Source organism: Branchiostoma belcheri, unplaced genomic scaffold, assembly GCF_001625305.1.
Source record: "Branchiostoma belcheri isolate BF01 breed outbred unplaced genomic scaffold, Haploidv18h27 scaffold36, whole genome shotgun sequence".
Taxonomy (NCBI): domain Eukaryota; kingdom Metazoa; phylum Chordata; class Leptocardii; order Amphioxiformes; family Branchiostomatidae; genus Branchiostoma; species Branchiostoma belcheri.
The window spans coordinates 2,095,374-2,120,304 of record NW_017803976.1 but is presented as its reverse complement, the minus strand read 5'-3'; the positions used below and the strand labels follow the sequence as shown (position 1 = coordinate 2,120,304).

The following is a 24,931-nucleotide window of genomic DNA, read 5'->3' as shown; positions in this document are numbered from 1 at the left end:
ATACTAACGGGGATACGAGACATATCAAGTACAAAATCCACTTATATCAATATGTATGAAAACTGCCCTATATAGAAAATCTCTTATTACTCTTAAGCAGATTATGATGGATGACTTTAGCTCTATTAATCCATATCTTATGATGGAATGTTTAATTAATACATTCCTGATATAATTATAAAACACGCTATCTCCATAAAAAGACCCCAAATGTGTACTAAATACGCCAATAGATCTCATTAATTACAGCGTACTCAATATCTAAAAAGCATTCGATAGGATAACTCTGTATGCATTGATTTAATCATTTGATTATGTAAACCCCGATAGACATATGATATAATAAACACCTTTCTACATTTCCTACAGTTGGTTAATGGACTACGGTTATTATATTAAAACACATTGAAGTGAAGCGCGTAGTTGGTTTGCTAATATGGCAAAAATATGCCTGAAATAATTTTATGTAAAAATACTACACAATTCCAGCACACCTAGACAATCTTTTATGTTGACTTGATTTTTTCCAGTGCTACTGTACTCTCCATGCAAAGGTCTGTTGGAAAGATTGTGACCCTCTTTAGGCCACACCGACTTAATTTTATGGATGACACCCGCGCGCGCATTGATTTTCGCCTGTTCTAAAATAAAAGATCATGTCCACCGAGGCTCTGGCCTGGCTCTAGGCCCGGGTAGTCCATGTTAGCTAGCGACAATACGGAGCCGGGCACCCAGACTACCGACGCTCAACAACTCAAGAACTCAGTACATACGCATAGCTGATTTATAAATTCCGCAAAAAGCCAGCATGTGCCGGCTTGTCGTATACGTCGCTAAGTACTGCCGCAAATTCACAATACCAGCTGTGCATTCCTGTGGTTTAGTGGCATTTTCATTTTTGGCCGGAATTCTTTTTTTTTATTCGCCCGCGCGCACTAGTTCGGGGGTCTTCAGAGGATGTCATCCATAAAATTAAGTCGGTGTGGCCTTGCATATTTACCGTTTACTAATAGCCGGCTCAATCAACCTATAGTGGCCTATTGGATATTGTCTTTCCTATTGGGTACTGTCTTGTCGGTTGGTTACGATTTTGGCACTGAAATATTTGCTTGGAGGTTAGGCCACAGCAAGTAAAGTTTATGGATGACATCCTCCGCAGACACCAATTCTAATGCGTTAGGGCGAAGAAAAACATGGCGAAAAAAAATTTTCATTTTCAAATTTTGAGGTCATAAGCCTTGTTTAACAGAATTGAGGTGACAAAAAATGATATCACAACTAAACAGATCTTTTATTCAACAGTATTACCTGTCCTTGTAGATGTGTAAAGACCTCACTTAACTAGAAATTCTAGCAAAACGGCTAGCCGTACCATTATTGGCAGCTACTATACTGGGTTGGGTTGGATGCGATGGAACATGTCAGTGTCAAGTTACAACATTAGCGATCAAACGCGAATCATTGTGCCTCAAGTTTGCTGGATTGCTGATGGTCTCCAAACCGATAGTCATTTACAACATATATGCACATTTTCGGCATGTTAACCACCGTCAGAGGGCAAAACATTTTGTTTTTGTTTTTTTATTCAAAATCAGGCGAAAATTAATGCGCGGGCTGATGTCATCCATACTAGGCCACACCGACTTAATTCTATGGATGACATCCTCCGAAGACCTCCAAATTAGTGCGTGAGGGCGGGAGAATTTTAAAAAATTCTGGCCAAAAATTAAAAAGCTACTAAGCCACAGGAATACAAAGCTGGACTTATAAATTTGCGGCAGTACATAGCGACGTATACGACAAGCCGGCACATGCTAGCTTTTTGCGAAATTTATGAATCGGCACTGTACGTATGTACTGAGTTCTTGAGTCTTGGAGCTTCGGCAGCCTGGGTGCCATCCTCCAGAGTTACCACCGGCTCCGTATTGTCGCTAACTACCATGGACTACCCAGGCCTAGAGCCAGGCCAGAGCCTCGGAGGACGTGATCTTTTTGTTTTTTTATTTTTATTTTTATTTTTAGAACAGGCAAAAATCAATGCGCCCATAGATGTCATCAATAAAATTTAGTCAGTGTGGCCTAAAAATTACTTGCTGTGGCCTTACTTCTGTTCCATCTGCACACATGTCATTTTTTCGGTGCGTCATACGAATCAGTCATTTCCATCCGGACACCGGCTCCATTGAAAACCTACAGGCTACACAGGTAATCAGATTTGTCACGGCATCACACGTAGTGATCATGACAAATGTCTGTCCTACTTTTCCCTCCAGTACAAATGCCATTCCATGCGGGGCGTCGGAACGACACTCTTGGGGGGAGGGCCCGAACGCTCCACGCGGGGAAAAGTGACGGATAGGCCCGGGAGTTTCCGCGTTAGTCACGGTGTTAGTCACGGTCATAGCCGGGCAGGAAAGCCACTATTAGAGCGGGCGTCTTAAGTCTTTACTGCACAGCAAAGACAACTTTCCTCGCTTAACTTAAAGTCACATTCCTTTTGATATACCGGAGGGTGTGTTGTTTGGTAGAACGCCCACGTATTACACTTCAAATCTCTTTTTATGAGGCCTTCAGTGGTCCGTATAGACGTCAGGAAGCGAGTTATCTGCACAAACATCATTTTGTCCTGGGGTTAAAATCGTGATGGAGGTTCGCTAGAATGGCGTAACACTGACGGGTGAAGTTGTATGAACATTACAATCAATCAATCAATCAATCAAATGGTGTTTTATTCATAAAAAAACGTGGACTTTGCAGCCAAAGGCTGAATTACGTCCAGTTGTACAAGTCATGCAAATTCATTACACATTTATTTACATTTATTTACACAGGCATTAACACAAATATCTACATCATTATTTACAACGACTTTAACGTACTGTGTCTAAGACAAACAGTGACTGTTCAGGAGGTAGGTCATGTATGGGACGCTACTCTGTTTGTACCGCTCAGTTCTACATTTGATAAGAGTCAGTTTGTCACTGGAACGAGTGGTGCGCTCAGTTTAGGTGCCTCTCCTGGGCGGTAGCCAGTGTTGGAAGTCCTGTGATCTGAGAACTTTCCGGTGCACTGATGCGTAGTGTTAACATTAGGTCATCTACATACACGCGCGCGCACTCACAAACACACAAACACAATCAAACGAACACATACACACATACACACATTCTCACACGTACAAGCAGACACACACACGTGCGCGCAGGCACATACGCACGCATGTACACACACGCGCACACACACTCAGGGGGAAAGCATGCCTCTCCTTGGTGCTGAGCACCATCCACATACGAGCACACAGAAAAAGCAAACTCGCAAACGCTCACAGAGTGAGAGACAATCAGACCTGGCCTTGGTGATGAACAGTATCCACACACACATACATACACACACACACCACACACACACTACAGACATTCACACACACACACACACATTCACACGTGCGCGCGAACACACACACACACATACACACACACCACACACACACACACTACAGACATTCACACACACACACACACACACACATTCACACGTGCGCGCGCACACACACACACATCACACACACACATCACACACACACTACAGACATTCACACACACATACATTCACACGTGCGCGCGCGCGCGAACACACACACACACACACACACACGCACACATCCACACACATCCAAAAACACACATACACGGGCGTGCTCGCACACACAGAGATCTCCTTGGTGCTGAACGCCATCCACACAACACTTTAAGCGACTCTCCTTGGTGCTAAATACTATCCACAGAGAGAGAGAGAGAAGCAGACCTCTCCTTGGTGCTGAACACCATCCACACAACATTTAACGCGACACTATCCACATGCACACACACACACAGAGACACAGACACACACAGACACACACGCACACACACACACACACACACACGCGCGCGCGCGCGCACGCACGCACGCACGCACGCACGCGCACACACACACACACACACAAACACACACATACACACACAAACATACACACACACACACACAACACACACAAACACACACACACACACACATACACACACAGTGCAGACAACCAGACCTCTCCTTGGTGCTGAACGCCATCCACACACACACTCTTTACGCACCAACCTTCCCAGATTTTCCAGCTGACATTTCCATATACATAACGGTGGCAGAAGTGCCTATACAGGAACCGCTGATGAGGAATAAACATGGCAACTGAGTTATGGCCCACTTACCCAGGATTAATGCCTACTTCTTTGAGAGCTCGTCAGACAGTGTGACGATTTCCATTAATTTTCCGTATTAACGGCGAGCTCAGCAGTATGGAATAATGAGTCTATCAGGAGTACCTACAGCTCAAACATGGCTTTACGTGTCACACAAGTTATCCTTGCACAGTGGGTGACAATACCTATATAGCTTCCGTTCAGCAAATAAATCACAAGTCTTTATGAAATAAAGACTAAACTTTAACTTCCAACACTAGAAATAGAATTGGGACTTACCCCAAATTTTCGGTTGACTCCATCAACCTTGTTCACGGAATGGATCCGTCTACTCTTGGAACGTGACGTCAGAGAAACGTGACCGTAGTAGCGGGTCATTTGTGCCAGATAACTTGTGTCGCCCCCCGTCTCTGTTCAGGGTAGGTCTGTGAGCTCTTATGTAGACTGCCTCCTTAACTCCTCTTGCAAAGAAGTCCGATTCAGAATCAAGGATTTTAACCCCTTCTAGAGATACTGAATGTCCCGGGGACTCAATGTGAATAAAAAAAAAGGTCTCCCGTGCTCTATGCAGAGCATAGGGTTTGGTGCCCATGTCCATTTCCGTAGCCCTTGGGCGACACACAGTTGTGCAGGGCACTACAGCAGGGGGCTAGTCCGCTGGTAGTGCTGTGTGTTTGACCTTCCCACAATCTTTCTCATATGTGCTGAGTGCTAAGCAGAGAAAGAAGTGTGTACCAAGTCTTTGGTATGACCCGGGCGGGGTTTGAACTCACGACCTTCCGGTTACAAAGCGAGCACCAATGGAGCTATTGCAACGGTTTTTGAAAATGTAACGTTAAAAACCGCTGCAATGGCCAAGTGGGCAGAGTGCTTGCCTTGCATTCGGTAGGTCGTGAGTTCGATCCCGGCCGAGTCATACCAAAGACTTAAAAAATGGTACATACTGCTTTCTCTGCTTAACACTCAGCATTTGCGAGTATGGAAGTTATTGTTTAACACACACCAGTGGACCAGCCCCCTACCGTAGTCATTGCACAATTGTGTGGCCCAAGGGCTACAGAAACGGAGATGGGCGCCACTATAAGTGACCATACCGATGGTTTCCGGGAGGACTTAAACTAACGTTTAAATAGTTTCAGTTAAATTTAGAGAGATTGAATAGCAACGAAGAGAATGAATAACTATGAATTTGTCTAAGGCCACACCAAGTAAATTTTATGGATGACGTCCTTTGGAGACCCTAAATCTAATGCGAGAGGGCGAAAAAAAAACAAGAAGGGCCAGAAAAAAACAAGATGCCTAGATTAGAAATATACTAGGAGACGACAAATGTTAGGTCACAAATTGAATGAGGTGACACAGTGTAGCAAGCAAGAAGTCTTTTATTCATCATCAAAAAAGCAATGAATCAGTCCTGTCCTGTTTCTTTCATCACATTTTTGCAGGCCTGCAGAAACAAAGCATGTGCTCTTTACCCATTTCGCGTTACGGGGTTCACGTCAATATAACGATTTGTGGCACTGTCGTGACTCTTTGGTCATAGTTACAGGAAGCGGGATTTCTTTTTTTTTCTAGGAACAGGCCAAAATCAATGCGCGTACGGACGTCATCCATAAAATTTACTTGGTGTGGCCTAATACACTTTGGACCAATACTATGATCTGCATTTCATGCTACATATTATGAACAATTTGGGTCTGTGACATCGAAAAAATGGGACCAGAATATTGTCTGTCAGACACGCTAAACAAGTCATAAATAAATTTTTGCCTGTTAGGCCATATTGATTTCATTATATGGATGACATCCTCTGGGAACCCCAAAGCTGATGCGGGCGTGCAAATAAAAAAAAGTTTGGCAAAAAAAAACGTTGCTTTCATTATGAAATCTACGTGGTTATGAAGGTTGAACAGATGACACAAAGTATGGTTTGGCGAATAAATTCATTATTTCTTTACATTTTCGTCTTTTTCGTTTGATTTTGACATTGGTATCGTTTTCCAATGTTTTTTTTAACTTACGGTATACATTTTTCCATTTTGCAACTGTTTTGTACGATTTACAGTATGGTTGAAAACTTTTTTTTTTTTGGAGACGGCCGAAAATTCATGCGCGCGCGGATGTCATCCACATAATCACATCTACATGGCCGTTCTTGAATGTAAATGACACTATCCGGGGATGCAAATGACTTGTTAGTACTCTGTATTCTGAAGTTGGAGATTATATATTTTTCCCTTGAGGACCCATTGCGTTAAGTATTTCACCATACCAAAGCAGTCGCTTTAAAAGCAACGTAAGTTTTTTATTTTTTTTATTTTTACTTACTTCAGATTCACCTCAAAACAAGGCTCGTGAGAGCCACTTACATGTTTTGGGTTACAGTGATGACTGCGTGGTCAGATATTTGTTCACCCTTGATTTAAACCGTTGGAGGTTGTAATTAGCGGTGAAACATTCACGGGGAAGCTTGTTCCACAGTGAAGTGGTTCTGGGGAAGAAACTGTCAGCATGACATTTTCTCTTGACTCTTTACTTAGGCCATGTTGATTTGATTATATGGATGACATCCTCTGGGAACCCCAAAACTGATGCGCGCGTGCGAATAAAAAAAAAGTTTTGCAAAAAAAAAAGTTGCTTTCACTATGAAATCTACGTGGTCATGAAGGTTGAACAAATGGCACAGAATATGTTATGGCGAATAATCTACTCTTCGAATTCATTTCTTTACATTTTTGTCTTTTTCCTTTGATTTTGGCATTCTACGACATTGGTATCGTTTCTAAATGTTTTCCTTGCAACTTATGGTATATTTCTGCTCATTTAGCAACTGTTTTGCACGATTTACAGTATGGTTGAAAACTTTTTTTTTTTAGGAAACGGCCGAAAATTCATGCGCGCGCGGATGTCATCCATATAATCAAATCAACATGGCCTTAGTAATAATTTTAAGTTGATTTTAGTTCTTTTTTTTAAACTATTTAAAAACATTGGCCAACAGATTTAGACAAACTAATAGTACGTGACCGTAATAATTCAGATATCAATATCAGTAATTCTGTGATTGGTGACACATATTCGTAAGCCCTATATCCCTGGTATTATCCTCCCACGGGAAATTGAATTTTCATGTCATAAAATCCCGTATTTGATCATTTCCTAAACTTACGTTGACCTCTCTGTTCGACGGTACTCTCTCTACGCGGCCAGAAAAATTCAACCACCCACGATCCTTACGTAGTCACTGAAATGGCTAGATTTAAGATTTATGTTAGGCCACAGCAAGTAAATTTTATGGATGACATCAGCGCGCGCATTAGTTTTCGCCTGATTTGAAAAAAAAAAAAACAAGAAATTTTGTTGCCTTCTGACAGTGGTCAACATGCCGAAAATGGGAAAACATGTCTGTTGCCATGCCGGAAGGTGGATGGCAGATAACTATGAAGAGAAGAGACAAGAAAAGTCTCTGATTTAATGTTTCGTTTCGTACTTTGATGCAGTGACATGTGATACTGGCTGTGTATATGTGATGTTCCTACTGAATCAAAACCATTTGTACAATGATTGAGTCAAAATTTCAAATTGTAGGAGCCTTGTTTTTTTCGGCCCGCCTTGTTTTTTTTTGCCCGCTCGCATTAGATTTGGAGTCTGCGGAGGATGTCATCCATATAATTTACTTGCTGTGGCCTTATGCCGTAAAATTTCACCATAAAACTTATTTGGACATCGCTCAAACTGTCATTACAAGCTGCCATTCCGTTTTAAGCCCTACCCTGTATATACACTCAGCATCCCGCAGTGATATATGCGTGTTCTTAATGTATATTCAGCAAACGCCGTTTTTAGAAGGTTTTACAGCGTTTTTATTGTGTGTCGCTTGATCAGTGTAGTCCATACAAAGCGGGGGAGTCCGTGGGGGTTTAATTTTATGTACCGGGACGATCCATTCTGGGACAAAGTAGGCTGTGCATGTGGTTACGTCTGCGCAGGCTTCCCACTCGCATTGAACCAGCCTTTCAGATGCCTTCTTCAGTGCCGATCACGTGAACAAGACGCCTTCGTGCTCAGAAAAAAATCGTTTGTGGTCAGTCAGCTGACCGGTCGGGAGAAGACCAGTCCTTACGTCATGAGGGGGAAGATTGGCGAGCCGCTGTGTGGATGGATATCCCTTCACCTGGACCGTGGACAGGTGGGCCGGCGATGAGCGGAGCTCGCGGATGGTGCGGGCGGGCGCCGGGCGAAGTGTGACCCGGTTTCCTTGTTCAGTACCTGCGTGGGGAGAGGAGGTACGTGCGGAGCCGTGTCCTTATTACCAAGCCGTACTTCGTTCCGCTAGCTAGCTATGACGTTTCAACTGGTGTCGGGCTGCGTGGCTGTGTGCGGATAACACCTGCGGCGTACGCGGGGAGACAGGCGATTTTCACCCGCGTGGATTCAGCCATGAGAAATGGAATGTTGCCGAGAGGGAAGTAGTCGTGAACGGAGAGACGGTGTGACGTAAGATCCGAAAACACTCTCCCCCCATCCTTCGCCTCCTCCAAAGAAGCCGTTTTGCCATGCAGAGCGTTTCTCTGTAAGAAAATTAAAGAAACATCGATCCACTAGTGCAGCCGGCGAGGACGCAGGGAGAATAATACCGGGGACTATTGTTGGCGGGACGTACCCGTGTTGTTCACGTCACAAGCCATGTCTGCCTTACGGGAACACCTGTGTTGGTCGCGGTGTGTCGTGTGGTGGGTGACAGCCTTAGCCATGGCGGTCAGCATCTCTACCTTCGCGCAGGAGTCGCCCCCCGACGAGAGCATGCTGACTCTCGGCGCCGTGTTTCCGCAAGAGAACGTCTCGGAGTTCCGGCTGACCATGGAGCGCGCCATCGAGGACTACAAGAACGACTACCCGAACATCAGCGTCAACCCTCTGACGGTAACTCCCGGTAACAACCCGCAGGAGATGCTGAATGAAACGTGCGAGTCTTTAGCCGGGACGAACATAGCTGCTCTACTGGTGGTGGGGGAAGCCAGGACATTCCAGATCCTGTCCCTCTACGGCGCCCATCTTGGCATACCTGTGGTAGGAATCAGCCTGAAATACCTTTCTTCGCCCCAAAAGGTAAGAGCCTTTCCTCACATTATTAACGTACGTTAGATAGGCTGCACCCTACCTATTTTGTTTACCTTCCAATGATATTTCCCTACAGTCATTTATACCCACAGGGATAGTGTATATGAACAGGCCAGATCGCAATTAATCGTAGCAGCAATGTAATGTCATTTTAGCCTGTGGTGCAAGAATGAATTAAAACAACGTGAACATTGCCACAACTTCATGAGATGTATGTACATGCTCAAATGACCGGTTTTTAGTAGTTGGTATAGGAAATCAGTAATGTCATTATGTATTTATTTTGCTCGTAAATAGAAGATGTCACAAGATCTACTATTCCTTAATCCAACAAGGTTTCTCCATTTACATATTGCTTTCATTAGATCGAACACCTTCTGGGATTTTGATGAATTCCAGGTTAAAAGTGCATCGCTTGATCAGGACAAATTATCATCTAAATGTGCGGAGAATACGTTATAAGAACTCTTGCTAATTTCATCTTTATGAGGTTGCCAATTATGAGTATTGAGCGAATTGTTTTAAAAAAACATGTTTTTAGCGTCAAGCGTGAGCAAAAGTACCGACAACCGGCTTTGAAGATGTTGATACGGTCGCTTGAACGGGAAAACATCATTGTAATAAAGCGGGATCGATACTGAAGGATTACCGCTAAAGGACGAATCAAAAAGGCGTTTTGTTGGAACGAGGAAGGCCCATCCATGTCCGTTTGCGAATATTGTTATGCCTAAGCACGTGCCATTTTCAGCTTCGCGGTTGTTGCGTAGGGGTTTAGGATTATAGCAGGTTATATGATCATCTAAAATGTTATGTTTGTCAATATCAATGATATTTAGTACAATTGTGTGACCCCTAAAACTGCGTAATTCAGCCTTTCTTTTACATTATATTGTTAGGCTGCAATGTTTTTTTAGTTTTGTGTCAAATTGCAAAAAAAAAAACATTCATATAAAAAAAACACACTGCCACGTAAATATATGTAGAATAAAAATTTGGAGGCATATTTTTTTTTCCTGAACGACACTGCAAGCAAGAACACAATTTCGTAATGAAAGATGCAATAATACACCAAAAACAATTATTCAAGCAACTGGATATGATTTTGGAGTTGCTTGAGTAACTGTTTTTAGCGTATCTTATTACCTGGATGTCTAAATTTCACCGACGATAGAAACAATAATGTTATACTATACCTGGGCCGTAGTAACGTTTTTTATTGTGTTTTACTGTATCTCGGGGGGCTTCTATGCCTCCCGAAGTCTTCCAGCGAATAATTTCACTACATGAATTTCAATCTTTAAGCACGGATAAAATATGCTTATATTTATTAAACATTAACTACAGCAAAAGAATTCACCTTTATGTACGCTTAATTAATTAATAAATGAATGGTTTTTTTTCAATACAAAATACAAGTACACATCGTACAAAAACAGTAGCAGCCATTATCAGCTGAAATGATGTATGATGCACAGTACATTGCTAAAAAGCTCCACTAGGTAAGACTTAACGTAGCATTAAGCGATAAGCACAGAAAACAATTGTTTAAAATCAAAGCTAAACATTAAAATCAAAGATAAGCATTAAAATCAAAGATAAACATTAATCATAATTCCAACGTTATAAATCATATTCTCTAAGAAACACATGTCATGTTTTTTAGATATAGATTATGATAAAAATACGTTTTTTACATCGTGAAAAATATCGGACTTGTTGCAACCATGTTTTGACACGGTACACATTTGTCAAAAACATTTTAATGCCCAGACGTGTATAACTTCATGTTCTCTAACTATATCTTCACATACGCAGTACTAAATCTTTTTAGCAAACATATGGTACCTGCCTTTGTTACCTTCACCTTTCTACTCACCATAACCTTTTGAAAAGGGCTAAGTCAATGACCCGCGAACGGACATCAAAAAGCAGCATGTAGCTAATAGAACTACAAGATGGGCTACAGTGTAGGCGTATATTGTGGAGTGGGGAGCTTTGCACGGCAGGCAAATATGTTAGCAGTGAGGCCACAGCAAGTCATTTTTATGGATGACATCAGCGCGTGCCTGATTTTAGAAAAAAAATTGCTGCCCTCTGACAGTGGTTAACATGCCGAAAATTGGCAAAGATGTCTGTTGCCATGCCGGAACGTTTGCAGATAAATATGAAGAGAGGGGATAAGACAAGGTTCTGATTTATTGTTTGGCCTTTTACTTTGATGCAGTGATGCATTTCATTCCTTTTTATATATGTGATGGTGGCTGTGTATATGTGATGTTCCCCACTGAATCAAATCCATTTGTACAATGATTGAAAACTTTTATTTTTCAAAGGTGTTTCAGTTAGGAATAGATGTTGTAATAGTTGGCAGTAAACTTATCACAATATACGTATCATTTCTTGTTTAACAAGGTTTATGATGTCAAAATTTGCAAATGTAGGAATCTTGTTTTGCCCGCCTTGTTTTTTTTTCGCCCTATCGCATTAGATTTGGAGTCTGCGGAGGATGTCATCCATAAAATTGACTTGCTGTGGCCTGTTTAATGTTTTCAGTCCGCTCCACAACTTTTTTTAAAAATCTTCTACTTAGCAAAGAAAAATAGATGTCGCTTTCCTTTGCTTTCTACTAAAGTAAGTAATTCCAAAGATTTAAACAGAATATGCTTCTATTTACATTTACCGAATATTTGTTGTCTTTTGGTAGAAAAGATATTATGTGTTCTTTTTCATTGTCGAAAAGTGATACTGCAAATTTCATTTTTCAATTCTTCCATTCTGTGTTTTATTTTTGCTCTTCTATTCCCTGTGATTTTTTTTGGTTCTCATGTTGACTTTCCTTCTTCCTTTCCGTGTTTTTGGGGTCTTCTATAATTCCTTGTCATTTTTTTTGTTCACATGTTCTTTGGTCTTCTTCCTTTCCGTGTTTTGGGTCTTCTATTCCTTGTCATTTTTTTTTTATTCACATGTTCTTTGCCGTTCTTCCTTTCCGTGTTTAGGGTCTTCTATTCAATGTCATTTTTTTCTGTTCACATGTTCTAAGGCGTTCTTCCTTTCTGTGTTTTTTTGGGTCTTCTATTCCCTATCATTGTTTTGTTCACATGTTGTCTGGCGTTCTTCCATTCTGTTTTTTTTTGGGGGGGGTCTTCTATTCCCTGTCATTGTTTTTTTTTCTCATGTTGTCTGGCGTTCTTCCTTTCCATGTTTTTTTCTTCACTATTGACTGGCGCATGGCGCATCTGACACAAGCCGACAGTGTGTTTCTTCAGCTCTGCGCCATTGACTCCCAAGTGTTCGAATTTCTCCTTGTCTATACATCATCCATGTTACATGATCTTAAAACTACTAATGGGCCCGTGCCTGCAGGAAACATTAACGCGGGGCTGTTCAGTGTTTCCTGTCGGAGCCGTTTAGTATTCTGTGCCGACTGGTTGAACATTAGACGCCGTCATGCTTGTAATAACGGGGGTCTCCACAATGGAGTATACCGGCTCGTTCCCGGCAAAATTGGCCGGTGTATTCCCCTCCGTGCGGGCGCCGCGGACTGATTTGGCGGAGGAAAGGCGAATCTTCTGCCCGACGCGTCGATCGATGCACCATGGAGACGAAATAAAAGTCGCCTGTACCCTTCCCCTGCCCTCACGAACACGGCATAGGATCAGTACAAGAATTCCACTCTTTAAGCATTGATTAAAGCACGCGTAAATGTTCAAAAGATTGAAAATAACCTTTACGTATACTTTAAGGTGGGTTTAGAAGCATCCAATGCAGCTTTAGGGCTTGAAATATATGAAATATAAGTCAATATTCTAGTCATTTATCTACATACTAAGTTGAAACAACACTGTCTCAATGTATATTGAGGAGCAATGAAGCAAAAATACCCAAAATTCTAACGAAAAACGGTTACTGGAGGGACCTAGGTTAAGGGTTTTTAGGGTACCACCCAGAAAATATAGGACTAATCTTAGGGCTTGTTTTAAATGCCTTAAGTATGAAATACTAATTCACGTATACACATATACTTTAAGGAGGGTTTAAGATGGGATTTCGTGTAGTAGCAATGATTGAGTAAGAATGGGGACCACGCTACCAAGTGACTTATTTCCACACTGCCTGGGTAGATTTTCGGAACGTTGTGGCTGGCATTGTACAACTGTTATGACATTTTTCTTGTCTCGTTATCACAATAGTATCACTATCGCACACCGGGCCGGGGTATAATCTTATCATTCTATTAAGCCCATAATATCCCGCCAACTCCATAAGGCGCTATCTAATATCATAAAACATAACGAGTTGGTTATTAAATAATTGGATACCGGCACATGCTAGAGCATGTGAACAGTATAAAAAAACCTTGACTTTAAAACAACAGAAAAATGCATTATACTTGTGCAAAATCATGTAACCTTAGAAATTGTGAATATCTAAAATTTAAAATAAAAATGATGCCATTGTAATACTGGTCAATATTGCAACTAAATCGTTATGTGGAATAGAGAAAGAATCAAAAGCGTCCTATAATGGATGTACATAAAAAATTGGCTGTTAAAAAATAGGGTGAAGCAAACGAAGTTAAAAAATAAGGCCACAGCAAGTAAATTTTATGGATGACATCCTCCGCAGACTCCAAATCTATTTGCGGTTGAGCAAAAAAAAAAGGTCGCCCAAAAATGTAGTTTTCTACGGAGCGGATTTCTGAGAAATCTTCTTAAAACAAAAACCAGATGTGCCAGACGCACTGTCAAACGCAGTGCGATCCGATTGGTCCAGGCGACGTGGGACGCTTGGGCCAAGATAGCGTCCCCTCTCATCTTACTCAGCCCACTTCAGCCGCGAAACCCTCGCCACACGGCTGTTTACAAATTTTACTCTTTCCACGCGATTTCGGTATAACTGTTTGTCGGTATCGAGCGGACGGAGAAACTTCTTGTTGAACTTGTTGAACTGTCAGGACTGCAAAACTTTGTTCGCTGTTTCCTTCTTGTTGAACTTGTTGAACTGTCAGGACTAAAAAACTTTGTTCGCTGTTTCCTTCTTAAGCATTTCCACTTGGATTTTCGGTCAGTATCGAGCGGACGGAGAAACTTCAAGCGATTTCCTTCTCAAGCGATTCCACTTGGATTTCCGGTCGGTATCGAGCGGACGGAGAAACTTCTCGTTGAACTTGTTGAACTGTCAGGACTGCAAAACTTCGTTTGCTGTTTCCTTCTTAAGCATTTCCACTTGGATTTTCGGTCGGTACCGAGCGGACGAAGAAACTTCTTGTTGAACTGAGCGGGAGTCAGGACTGCAAAACTTCGTTTGGTTTTGTTGGACCAACAAATCCGCCGTGAATTCTCTCGTTGGAGTCGGAGTTCTTCTACACCCGCCCGCTGGCCCAGGACACAGGCACAGCTCCGTACACAGCTCCCCGCCCCGAGGAAGTCTGGTGAGTCCAACTCTCATGGATCCCACCCCTACCCGTATCTCAATTTCTGGACATTCCTTTGTAACGCGCCTCCGTTCGTTTGTTAGAAAACGCACTTCCACGGCTAGCGGGAGGGCCGTGTCTCCCGATTTCTGGCTATCTGATGTAGACATACAGTTTAACGGTCTCCCCGGTTGTACGATACCTCGCTATAGATCTAACATTCTCCCCATCCTCAGAGACAGCCGCCCCAACATAGTATATCTGGAACTAGGTCACAATGATCTATGTAGGTCTTACCTCTCCCCTAGTAGGATAGCACACGATCTGGCGTCTCTGACGAGCACTATTACAGAAATTCCGTCAGTACATGCAGTTATCGTCGGGGAACCGATCTGGCGGTCCAAACTACCTCCATACATGCCTAACTTCCATGATCGCCTCCAAGAATTCCGGGAGACACTTTGTCCCCTCATTGACTCGATCCCAAAAGCCACCACATGGCGGCATTGCAAGTTGTGGCAGAAGAACCCGAATTACTTTGTCGCCGACGGGCTGCATCTGTCCGATTTCGGCCAGCTTCGGTACTATAAGAGTGTACGTTGGGCCATCTTGCCCCATATGCCGACTCGCTAACTGTACACATCTTTAATATAGTTGCAGTTGAGCAAATTTTATTATATAATATTGTTCCTATTCGATCTCATTTCCCTCTCTCGCATTTCGCTTTCGTGTGGTGCGCTGGTTTGGCTCACAGCTTTAAGTGAGCCTATGGCGGTTATGTCTTATCCTTTGTAACCTTTGCACCACCTGAGGTGAGGGGAATTCCCTGAGGGTCTTACTATATATACATTTTGATTTGTTACCGTAACATGTTACAATTTGTACTTGCCTAGCTCAATATATTTTCATGTTCTCGTCCAAGTTCAATGTCATGTTTATGTTCAAGTTCAAGGCCATCGTTATGTCCAAGTTCAAGGCCATGTTTATGGCCAAGTTCAAGTTCGTATACTTATGTGCTCATGTTAATTAAACAGTTGTGTTTCGGCCAAACCCACTTTGTCTGCCTGATTTTTGGTTGACCGTTGTGTATACTGTAAACAGGGAATCCGCGTAGTACAAAACTGTTTTTGGCATGCATGGCAAAATGTAGTTTTCTACGGAGCGGATTTCTGAGAAATCTTCTTAAAACAAAAACCAGATGTGCCAGACGCACTGTCAAACGCAGTGCGATCCGATTGGTCCAGGCGACGTGGGACGCTTGGGCCAAGATAGCGTCCCCTCTCATCTTACTCAGCCCACTTCAGCCGCGAAACCCTCGCCACACGGCTGTTTACAAATTTTACTCTTTCCACGCGATTTCAACCCACCCACTTCCTCCCTAGTACTTCTATGCTACGACACCGTAGTCACAGTTTACATTATTTTGGCATCGTGTGGGGTAATAAACCCCGATGCACTGTTTATATTATTTTGGCATCGTGTGGGGTAATAAACCCCGATGCACTGTTTATATTTTTTGGCATCGTGTGGGGTAATAAACCCCGATGCACTGTTTATATTATTTTGGCATCGTATGTGGCAATAAACCCCGATGCATTGTTTTAAATCATTTGAGCATTTGTGTTAGTGGGTCTGGGATACGGAACACAACTTATTCCAGATATTTGTATCTTAAGTTACTGATTGCTGTTTTTTCTTGAGCCCTAGTCATGCCGAACACACGGCTCTCCCGTAAGAGGAAACGGCAGAACACGCCCAAGGACCCTGAAGACCCGCCCAGAGACCCCAAGAACCCGCCCAAAGACCCCAAGAAGTCGCGCAAAGACTCCAAGGACCCTACCGACAACACAGGAGACATCAAAACTCTGCAGCAGCAGGTGCAGGCGCTGACTTCTGTAACCGAACAGCTTGCTAAGAGCCTTGCAACGCTTGCCCCGCAATCGCCGGGAAGCTCCTCAACATCTGGACTCCAGAACCCGGCCCTGCCACCTGCCAACCTGGATTCGCAGCAGACACAGCCTACGAACAGCTTAGCTAATGCTATCTTGGGTAGGAATGTTAATGTGATTGATATTGATTCTATTGAGAGCAATGTTGATAAGGTTAACGGTACTGACAAGGGTAATGTGAGTGTTCCTAAGACAACAGAAAAAGATGCACGCTCTGAGATCATCCCCCCAACGCTTGGCCTTCCTAACAGTAACACCCAGTCAGGAATCCATGTCCCTTTGGACAATGGTATCCCTACCCGCATAAAAGATAGCATCTGGGGCCACAAATATGTAGAGTTCAGGCAACTGCTGCCAAACTTCCGTTCTGACCCACAGTATACCGTGTCCCTGACCGAAAGCTTGACCCCCACCCTGACCATCGCGAACCGTCCCTCCGCCCGAGATAACAAGCGCGACCTCTCCATTGACCAGTGGACGTCCGCGTTCCTGGTCTTCCAGTTTATTTACATTCAACGGCACCCCGACCAGAGCCCGCACCTCGTATCTTATCTACATATCATCCGCGATTTAGCATCCCGCAGAGCACGGTGGCTGTGGTATGACGAGCAGTTCCGTCACCACAAGGAAAGATCACCCGATACACCGTGGAACGCCCCCCACCTACAACTGTACGTAGATGCTCTAACGGTCCCGTCCCCTGTAAACCCGGTCACGGCTTCCCAAACTAGTAGCACCTCGACCCGGCGTGGCGGTGCCCCCCAGAACGGGCTCAGAGAAATCCCAAACGGGTACTGTTTTCGTTTCCACAGGCCCGACGACCAGTGCTTCAAAGCCGCATGCCACTACGATCACTCATGCTACATCTGCAATGGCGCACACAAAGCCACTCAGTGCGACAAGAAAAACGCCCAAACGGTTGCCAACCCCCGTAAACGTTAGTTCCCTATCCCGCTACCTTGTAGGCTACCCACAGCAGGACAACCAATACTTAATCGACGGTTTTACATTCGGCTTCCCGCTAGAGTACTTTGGCCCCCGGACTCGCCCTTTAGTTTTTCCCCCACAGCCAAACAGCTGCCATTTTCACATTATTCGAGACAAACTTCGGCAAGAATTGGAGTCTGAGCGGGTTGCCGGGCCCTTTTCTTCGCCTCCCCTTCCCAACCTATTTCTATCACCGCTATATGCGGTACCCAAAAAGGTTCCCGGGAAATTCCGCTTAATACATGATCTTTCTCACCCCAAGGGGTCTTCTGTTAATGACGGGATTCCCCCAGAACTGTCCTCCGTAACGTACGCGACTATTGACACTGCCATCGGCCATATAAAATCCTTAGGCACAGGTTGCTATCTAGCTAAAACTGATATCGAGTCAGCCTTCCGTCTGATCCCCATACATCCGAATGACTACCATCTCTTAGGGTTCTATTGGAACGGAAACTTTTACTATGACAAATGCCTTCCGATGGGCAGTTCTATGTCATGTGCCATTTTCGAGAGTTTCAGCTCCGCCCTAGAGTGGATTGCGCGTAACAAATTACACATCCGGTTCCCAACACATATATTAGACGATTTCCTGTTCGCAGCAAAAACATCTCGGCAGTGCCACCGCGATCTCACCGCATTTTCTGACATGTGCCAAAACGTAGGCGTCCCTCTCGCGGAGGAGAAAACTTTCTCTCCCGACACAACAATGTCCTTCCTCGGAATAGAGTTGGACACGGTGGCAATGGAGGCTAGACTCCCGCCCGACAAACTCTCAAAATGCCGGGATCAGTTACATTCCTTCTTGCAAATGCGCAGCGCCACCCTTAAACAAGTACAGTCTTTGGTGGGCCTACTTAATCACGTATGTCAGGTCGTTCCGCCAGGCCGAGCTTTTCTACGACGTCTCATTGACGTTACCAAATCCCAAACCACGCCCCACAGTATCATCCCGATACCCCATCACGTACGACAGGACCTACGAATGTGGTTTAAATTCTTGAACGATTTCAACGGGCGATCTTTCTTCTTGGACGAACGCTTCGTTTCAAATTCCACTCTCCATCTATACACCGATGCTGCTGCATCCCTCGGCTACGGCGCGGTCTGCGGGACAGCCTGGTTTTACGGCTCATGGCCGCCTTCTTTGAGTTCTCGTAACATTACAATACTGGAGTTCTACCCTATTGTAGTGGCTTTGCACGTCTGGGGACAAGCGTGGTCCAACCGTAGCATTCTCCTACATACTGACAACGAAGCGTTAGTGTATGTTATAAACCGTCAGACATCAAAGAACCCTAGAATAATGCCCCTAGTGAGACAATTTGTGCTCATCTGCTTACGTCGTAACATTCTCTACCGGGCCACCCATGTGCCTGGAAAACAAAACGTAATGGCTGATACTCTTTCCCGTCTACAGATCGACCGATTCCGACAGGAGTTCCCCCACATGGATCCCCGACCGACCCCCGTCCCAAAGCACCTGGAGCCGAACAGCTTAATGTAACAGTGTCCAACCTGTTAGTCTCCTCGTTAGCCCCTTCCACCCTCCGTGCCTACCGTCAGGCCTGGCAGCTTTTCCGCAAATTCACTCTGCAAATCTACGGTAAGGACTTAGCTACCCCGCCGATTTCAACAGACCTCCTCACTCAGTTTGTCGGGTTCCTGCATAAGGAGGGCTTTGCGGCTTCGTCCATATCCTCAAAGCTATCCGCTATCAGCTTTGTACATAAATTGTTAGGGATTCCTGACCCATCCCAATCTTTTGTTATCCAGAAGCTGTTGCACGCCGCACGCAAATCTCAGCCCTCCGATAACAGGAGGCCGATCACACCCGATATTCTCAGATCATTAATAGACGCCCTACCATCGGTCCTTGCTTCAACATATGACCGCCAATTATACAAATCATTGTTCCTCTTCACCTTTTACTCACTAGCCCGAATCAGCGAAGTCACGGTCACGTGCTCTTCGAATCACACACTGCAGATGACGGATGTAAGCGTCCAGACGTCACCTGTCCCTTCCCTTTCTGTAACGTTTCGCACATACAAACACAGTGTCCCAGGCCGGCCCTCTACATTATCAATAGTGTCTCAGCCCGGCAGTTCTTACTGCCCCGTAGCCAACTTCACCCACTACCTGACGCTGCGAGGGAAGTGTGCGGGTTGCCTCTTCCTCTACCGCAGCGGCCAGCCAGTCACGGGTGACTACTTTTCTCACATCCTACGCACGTGCGCACAGCAGGCGAAATTAGACCCCCGTACCTACACGACCCACTCCTTCCGCATAGGAGCAGCTACCTACGCGGCTCAGTCTGGCGCCTCTGATTCCCAACTACGCGCCTTGGGGCGATGGTCATCAGGAGCCTTTAAAAAGTACATCCGCCAATAGTTTCTCGCTCAATTTTAGTCCTGCCTAATTGTGTAATTCTGTGTCATTAATTTAAGGCACAAAGGTAGACATTCCGAGCTCGGGGAAACGTGTGCGGTTTGCCTCCTTCCCTGTTGTCTCAGATGTCAGCCTGTAACGTCTTAGTACTTTGTATAATTATGTTCGATCATTTTTAGCTACAAAGGTAGACATTTCGAACTCGGGGAAGCGTGAGCGGTTTGCCTCCTTCCCTGTAGTCTCAGATGTCACCAAGTAACCTCTCAGCATTTTCATATAATCATGTCTAATCAAGTTTAGCTACAAAGGCAGACATTTCGAACTCGGGGAAGCGTGTGCGGTTTGCCTCCTTCCCTGTAGTCTCAGATGTCTGCCAGTAACCTCTTAATTTTTTGTATAATATCTCAGATGTCTGCCAGTAACCTTTATTTAGTACAACTTAGCGTGTAATTAAATAAATTGGTGACAGCTTGTTATTCTGCGAGATTGTACAGGATGCACTACAAAACGACAAGGTTGCTTGGCTACGCAACCTCCTAATTCCTACATTCTAAGTGAGAAAACACTTATTCATGCCGTTTGCAGCAATGGGAAAATCCTACCTCCCCCCTCCCTTCTCCCCACATTGGCCCCGGGGGGAAGACGAGTTAGGGTTGGGGTAGCCGGCTTCGCGGCGACTGATCTATTCGTTGATATACACACCTGACAGCCAGGTAGCTGTGACTTCGATACGTCCATGTACAATCTCCTTTTATCTATTCATCGTTATATATGCATAGGTGTATATACATATATATGTGTATTATATCATGTACAATCCCTTTGTATCCCACCTTTGCCTCTGGTGCATGCCCAGTGTAGTGGGCGGGCGGTTATGTCTTATCCTTTGTAACCTTTGCACCACCTGAGGTGAGGGGAATTCCCTGAGGGTCTTACTATATATACATTTTGATTTGTTACCGTAACATGTTACAATTTGTACTTGCCTAGCTCAATATATTTTCATGTTCTCGTCCAAGTTCAATGTCATGTTTATGTTCAAGTTCAAGGCCATCGTTATGTCCAAGTTCAAGGCCATGTTTATGGCCAAGTTCAAGTTCGTATACTTATGTGCTCATGTTAATTAAACAGTTGTGTTTCGGCCAAACCCACTTTGTCTGCCTGATTTTTGGTTGACCGTTGTGTATACTGTAAACAGGGAATCCGCGTAGTACAAAACTGTTTTTGGCATGCATGGCAAAAAACAAGATTCATACTTTTTTTTCAAATTATGACAATGTAAACCTTGTTAAACTAGAAATGATATCTATAATGTGCTACTAGTTTACTGCCAACTATTGCAACACCTATTTGTCACTGAAACAACTTTTGAAAGTTTTCAATTATTGTACAAATGGTTTTGATTGAGTGGGGACATTACATATAAAAGGAATGAAATACATCACTACTTCAAAGTAAAAGTCAAAACACATACATGGCAAGCAGGACGAAAGTAAACAGTTCACTTGGCAGAAGTCTCAAGCAATTATGCTTAAGTTCCATCTCACATGTTCGGTCGCCTGACTGCAAGTGTTGGAGTGCTGCATCTGTAGCATCTGTTAATGAGTGCCAGATGTACTCTTGGCTGTTTTTGAATGAGCCTCGTAGTTGATTAAGTGGTTGAATAGACATCAGTGTGCTGCAAGCATTTGTGTTGGTATGAAAATGACTTCACTCTGCAGACCACATCATACATTGGGGAAACATGCAAAATCAAGTGCATCTTCGCTCCTTATTAGTATTGAAAGTTTCTATTGAAAGTTTATTGCAAATACTTTCCCAAAGTCTAATTGCAGTTACAAACAACATAAGAAAGAAAATACAGTGTTATGTGAGACTATATCTACGTCTATCATTATACTATATTCTACAACACACATGTTGCTAGTTTTACTGGGTTTGACTTCTTCTTTTTAGGCAATGGAAGACGAATAACATTCACATAGGGACATACCAACAGAGTGCCAGAGCACTGGTGCTTCCAGCTTTTATTTATTTATGAAGATTTACCACATTTGTGGAAGGATTGACATAACAGGTGACTATCACCTATTCAAAGACTGTAAGGTTTGAACCACTCACACCGGGAAGGTCCCCTACTCTTTTCGATAAGTGCGGTGGGTTCTTTAACGTGCATGGGGTGTGGCTCTCCCAAACACGGGACCTCCATTTAACGTCCTATCCGAGGGACGTCCCTAACCAAAGCTAGGCACTCGTTTTCATGAAGTGAGGAAATTCGTGTAAAGTACCTATCCCAAGGGTACAACGTCGGACTTGTTCGGGTACGACCCGGAATCGAACCCGGGTCTCCCCGTTTCATAGTCCAGTGATGTACCACTACACCATGGTGTGATTGTACAGGCTAATCTTAAGTGGGACGCGCATGCTAATATGATGGTCAGCAAAAGGAAGCCGTAGGCTGTACTTGTTGCGAGTACTTAAGAGACATGGGCTTGACGTTACAGACTTGGTACTTATCTTCTGTGGTTTCATCCGACCAATCCTCGAATATGCATGCCCAGTATGGCACCCTGGTATCACTAGAGCCCAGTCCGGTGCGATAGAGAATGTACAGAAAGAGCTTGTCGGATTATTCTAGGATCAAACTTTGTTAGTTACAGTATGGCATTAAACCAGTTATCACTTGTATCTCTGTACAACAGACGCCAGGAACTATGTACGAAGTTTTGCTACTTCCTTATCAAACTCAACGACCTTCTCTAACTGGCTTCCCCCAAAACGTGTGAGCCTTCATGGCAGAAACCTCAGATCCAAACACCAGATAACACAGTTTAAATGTAGGACGGAAGGATATAGGAAGAGCACATTGCCGTTCTTAGTGGACCTGTTAAACGCCGAACAGCCCAAGACAGTCCTAGAGTAACACATGTATATTTATATTTATATTTGATAAACAATTCATAGTCCTTGATAACATCATTGCTCCACTCTTCGTTACAAATTCTTGTGTCGATTTTAGCCATTTGCCTGTCAATTTTAGAATAATTTTTAATGTCCTACAATGTTATTGTCGATTTTAGCCATTTGCCTGTCAATTTGTAGAGTGAGTTTAACGTGTTCTCAAATTTTATCTATGATATCGCTGACTATAATAATGTATGTATGTGTGATAAATAAGTTGACCGTTTACATTTTAGTATGTATTTGAGGTAGTATGATGATATGACTTTGTTTGTAAACAAGCCTGACAATTCGGCCTTCGGGCGTGCAACTGGGCTGTACTTTTTCAGTGAATAGAAATAAACCATTCTACATACATACACCACACAACGCCACCAGCTGTAGGCAAAATATTCCCAATATCACCACACGCCATGCATCAACAGAAAGAACATTACCCCCACAAAGAGCAGATATGTATCAATGTACCAACAAGTGTAAGTTTGCATTGCAACGCTCTACATTGGACAGATCTAGCTGTTGCCTGCCATGATAAAAGATACATTATATCGTACTAGAAAGGCCGACATTTGCTCGGAAGCAAATACAGTATATTTCATGTCTCCATAACAAATTTCAGGGCATTCGGATTTAATATTAGCGCTCCAGATCCCAAAATGTACTTTTTTTAAACTGAAAATGGCAAAAAAACAACACATGAAACAGTTTTTAAAGCCTGTAAAAACGTCTAGGGGTATTTGGCCACTCTACGTCATTTGGCCAAAAAATGTAGAAATATTTAACGAAATGGCAGAAGGAGAAGAAACAATATATTTCATCCATACGTATGGTACGGACTGAAATATAAAAAGAAAAGACGAACGTTACAATGTATTCAGGGCGGCTCATGCTGCCACTACATGTTGTCATACATCCCGCGAAGTGAGATGAAGTGAGCTATTCTGCCAGCCCGGTGATTGCACTGAAGCTTCCTGAGGATCCCTCTTCCATCAAACCTCCCGGCAGGGCGATTGAAGTCTGCGGTGCGTTCAGCCCGTCCGCCGCGGTTATCCGTCTTTACTTCCATCTCACTCCTGTCAGCTCGCTTCTTTCCGCCGCTGCTTTGATGAGGAGTCAAACTATGTTACATGACAATCCAATTACAAATATGCCTCTCTCTCCGCATGATGTCTCCGAAAGGTCAGACTACTCAGGAAAATGAAAGGCACATGATGTTCCGATCAATTCTTTCCGAATTTTTCCTGTACTTTCTAACACAAAGTTTGATTTACCAAAGGTAGTAAATTCAGGTAACGTTTATTTTAATGTTGTATCTGGCTTTACAATGGTAGTAAATAAAATTCAAGTCCGGTAAATTTTTTTACAACCATTGTTAAGTCTAGAATCACCATACTTTACTTTTATTTACCACCACTGTAAAGTCCAGTGGTGTTTTAACAAAAAAAGTACACATTACCCAACTTTACTGGTATTCACTGCCATTTTGGAAATCTACGTTTTCGTGCAGTAATCTGTAATATTTCCTTGCTTTATGTGGTTAAAATATTCCAAATCATGACTAAAATCCAAAGATTGCCCTTGGCAAATTTTCACCGTATGAATCGGAGAAGTTACCCAATTTGAACCCCATGTTATGCATCCCGTCACTCTTGGGTCAATTTTGTATTTTGAAAGTGCGAAGAAACACTGTTCAAATATCGCCATCTAAATTTCCACCCCCACACAATATCGATCATAATAAATCTGACCGCGTCCAGAATTTATGAACGATTCTCATATTCTCATAGTCACATCCAGACGGTCATCTCACTTGTGGATCATCTCACGATCGCTGGTGAATTGTTAAGGGACGACGCGGTGCTTAGCTCGGTAATCAA

The 24,931-nt window shown here is 43.4% G+C and overlaps 1 protein-coding gene across 1 annotated transcript in view; it reads left to right on the top strand.

Moving 5' to 3' along the window:
* Positions 1-8,359: 8,359 nt before the first annotated feature.
* The window catches only part of LOC109476132 (glutamate receptor ionotropic, NMDA 3A-like), an 83,198-nt gene continuing 66,626 nt past the window's right edge, over positions 8,360-24,931 (top strand). Inside the window, exon 1 of the mRNA XM_019777030.1 lies at positions 8,360-9,341. Within this exon, the coding sequence (XP_019632589.1) occupies positions 8,919-9,341 (423 nt within the window). The 5' untranslated portion in view covers positions 8,360-8,918. The remainder of the gene's footprint in view (positions 9,342-24,931) is intronic.